This window comes from Oncorhynchus kisutch, unplaced genomic scaffold, assembly GCF_002021735.2.
Source record: "Oncorhynchus kisutch isolate 150728-3 unplaced genomic scaffold, Okis_V2 scaffold3885, whole genome shotgun sequence".
Lineage (NCBI taxonomy): Eukaryota > Metazoa > Chordata > Actinopteri > Salmoniformes > Salmonidae > Oncorhynchus > Oncorhynchus kisutch.
In genome coordinates this window covers 278,493-281,810 of record NW_022265830.1, presented here as the reverse complement: position 1 = coordinate 281,810, position 3,318 = coordinate 278,493, and the positions used below count along the sequence as shown (strand labels likewise).

Genomic DNA, 3,318 nt, shown 5'->3' with positions numbered 1-3,318 from the left:
TCTCTCTCTTCCTCCCCATCTCTCTCTCTCTTCCTCTCCATCTCTCTCTCTGTCATGCAATGCCCTGACACACACTAGCAGATTACTACAATCGTGTATATTAAAAGAAGGTGATATTAAAGACATGAATATAATAATAATAATAATTGTATTATTATTATAATAAAAACGAGACATCTACTCTCTGCTTCACACATCACGTCACGTCACGCCCTCCTATTGTACCGTCTAACGTGCGGACTGAGAGGCGACACAAGGAACAGACTTCAGTTCATCATAGCCCCGTGATGCGCATGCCACGGACATAAGGAGAAAACGAGAGGCGCGTGATTACAACAGGAACGGACAGAGGAGAGGAAGAGGAGAGGCTAGAGATAGATAGAGAGATAGGTAGAGCGATAGGTAAAGAGATAGGTAGAGAGATATGTAGAGAGATAGGTAGAGATATAGGTAGAGAGATAGGTAGAGAGATAACTTACATCCCGAAATTTGTCCCATCGTGCTGTTAACGACTTGTCATCCAGGAAATTCCAACTGGTAGAGCGCGCGGACACTTCACCGGCGATGGCACACACACACAGCACAGCGAAACTCAACATCTGCGGAACACACACGCACACACAAGCAGCACAATCTGTTATAACAGCGGCCTGATAAAAAAAAAGAAGTAGCCTACGACCCATCTAAGACGATACGGTGAAAACCCAACCGTGGGTGACATTTCATTACCTTGTCGTTAGTCTGTCGTTGCTGCTGTCGCATAGCTAGCCGCTCTGTCTGTCTGCTCTCTGTCGTATGCGGAATAAATGCGCTCTCTCTCTCTCTCTCTCTCTCTCTCCGCTGAACGCCGTTTCACGGATGCGCGCTGCTCACACCCGCACGCCTCCTCCTCCGCTATTTTTCCTGTGCTGATAGATGGAGACACCGAGACCGAGAGAGAGAGAGACGGTATCGGTCCGATACAGACTGCTTCCTATCGATAAGAAATCAACCATGTTTACCAGGCTCCATATCTCTCACACATGCCGGTGTTTTTGTGATTTCCTCTCCATAACCCACATTAGAGCCATTACATGCTTCTCACGCTCTTTGATTGTTGCTTTCTTGTTGTTGATGGTGGCTGTTTCTCCATGTGTGTGTTGAGCTGTAGTTTTAGTAGCTGTTGTTTCGCATGGAATGCACAGGTCACAGAGTCCCTATATGGACAGGTCACAGAGTAGGTCACAGAGTCCTTATATGGACAGGTCACAGAGTCCTTATATGGACAGATCACAGAGTCCCTATATGGACAGGTCACAGAGTCCTTATATGGACAGATCACAGAGTCCCTATATGGACAGGTCACAGAGTCCCTATATGGACAGGTCACAAGAGTCCCTATATGGACAGGTCACAGAGTCCCAATATGGACAGGTCACAGAGTCCCAATATGGACAGGTCATAGAGTCCTTATATGGACAGGTCACAGAGTCCCTATATGGACAGGTCACAGAGTCCCTATATGGACAGGTCACAGAGTCCCTATATGGACAGGTCACAGAGTCCCAATATGGACAGGTCACAGAGTCCCAATATGGACAGGTCATAGAGTCCTTATATGGACAGGTCACAGAGTCCCTATATGGACAGGTCACAGAGTCCCAATATGGACAGGTCACAGAGTCCCTATATGGACAGGTCACAGAGTCCCAATATGGACAGATCACAGAGTCCCAATATGGACAGGTCACAGAGTCCCTATATGGACAGGTCACAGAGTCCCAATATGGACAGGTCACAGAGTCCCAATATGGACAGGTCACAGAGTCCCAATATGGACAGATCACAGAGTCCCTATATGGACAGGTCACAGAGTCCCTATATGGACAGGTCACAGAGTCCCAATATGGACAGGTCACAGAGTCCCAATATGGACAGGTGTTTCTGTATATAATAAATCATATTCGTATAGTAATATTATATCATATATACAGCGGAAATTCCTCATAATCAGTGCATCTATAGTCAGACTCTCCATATAGGTGGTCAATTTAGCCAGGTAGATATAGTAGTAGAATACACTAAATCTAGTAGAATATATTAGAATGAATACAATATAGTAGAGTAGAATAAAGTACAGTAGAATATAGTAGAGTAGAATATATTAGAATGAATACAATATAGTAGAGTAGAATATAGTAGAGTAAAATATAGTACGAACATAGTAGAATAAAGTACAGTAAAAAAAGTACAATATAGTATAGAAAAAAGTAGTAGAATATAGTACAGTGAATAAAGTAGAGTAGAATATAGCAAAATATAGTAGAAAACTGTAGAATTAGGTCAAGTAAATAATATAGTAGAGTAGAATATAGTAGAGTAAAATATAGTACGAACATAGTAGAATAAAGTACAGTAGAATATAGTAGAGTAGAATATAGTAGAGTAGAATATAGTACAGTAGAATATAGTACGAACATAGTAGAATAAAGTACAGTAGAATATAGTAGAGTAGAATATAGTAGAGTAGAATATAGTACAGTGAATAAAGTAGAGTAGAATATAGCAAAATATAGTAGAAAACTGTAGAATTAGGTAAAGTAAATAATATAGTAGAGTAGAATATAGTAGAGTAGAATATATTAGAATTAATACAATATAGTAGAGTAGAATATAGTAGAGTAAAATATAGTACGAACATAGTAGAATACACTAAATCTAGTAGAATATATTAGAATGAATACAATATAGTAGAGTAGAATATAGTAGAGTAAAATATAGTACGAACATAGTAGAATACACTAAATCTAGTAGAATATATTAGAATGAATACAATATAGTAGAGTAGAATATAGTAGAGTAAAATATAGTACGAACATAGTAGAATACACTAAATCTAGTAGAATATATTAGAATGAATACAATATAGTAGAGTAGAATATAGTAGAGTAAAATATAGTACGAACATAGTAGAATAAAGTACAGTAAAAAAAGTACAATATAGTATAGAAAAAAGTAGTAGAATATAGTACAGTGAATAAAGTAGAGTAGAATATAGCAAAATATAGTAGAAAACTGTAGAATTAGGTAAAGTAAATAATATAGTAGAGTAGAATATAGTAGAGTAGAATATATTAGAATGAATACAATATAGTAGAGTAGAATATAGTAGAGTAGAATATATTAGAATGAATACAATATAGTAGAGTAGAATATAGTAGAGTAGAATATAGTAGAGTAGAATATATTAGAATTAATACAATATAGTAGAGTAGAATATAGTAGAGTAAAATATAGTACGAACATAGTAGAATACACTAAATCTAGTAGAATATATTA

At 37.6% G+C, this 3,318-nt stretch overlaps 1 protein-coding gene across 2 annotated transcripts in view; it reads right to left on the bottom strand.

The window, feature by feature from the left end:
- The window catches only part of LOC116372068 (testican-3-like), a 25,225-nt gene extending 24,395 nt beyond the window's left edge, over positions 1-830 (bottom strand). For both annotated transcript variants that reach the window (XM_031821146.1, XM_031821147.1), the window contains exons 1-2: positions 730-830; positions 480-599 (exon numbers count right to left, since the gene is read on the bottom strand). In XM_031821146.1, coding sequence (XP_031677006.1) covers positions 480-599; positions 730-762 — 153 coding nt within the window. In that variant the 5' untranslated portion in view covers positions 763-830. The remainder of the gene's footprint in view (positions 1-479; positions 600-729) is intronic.
- Positions 831-3,318: the final 2,488 nt, after the last annotated feature.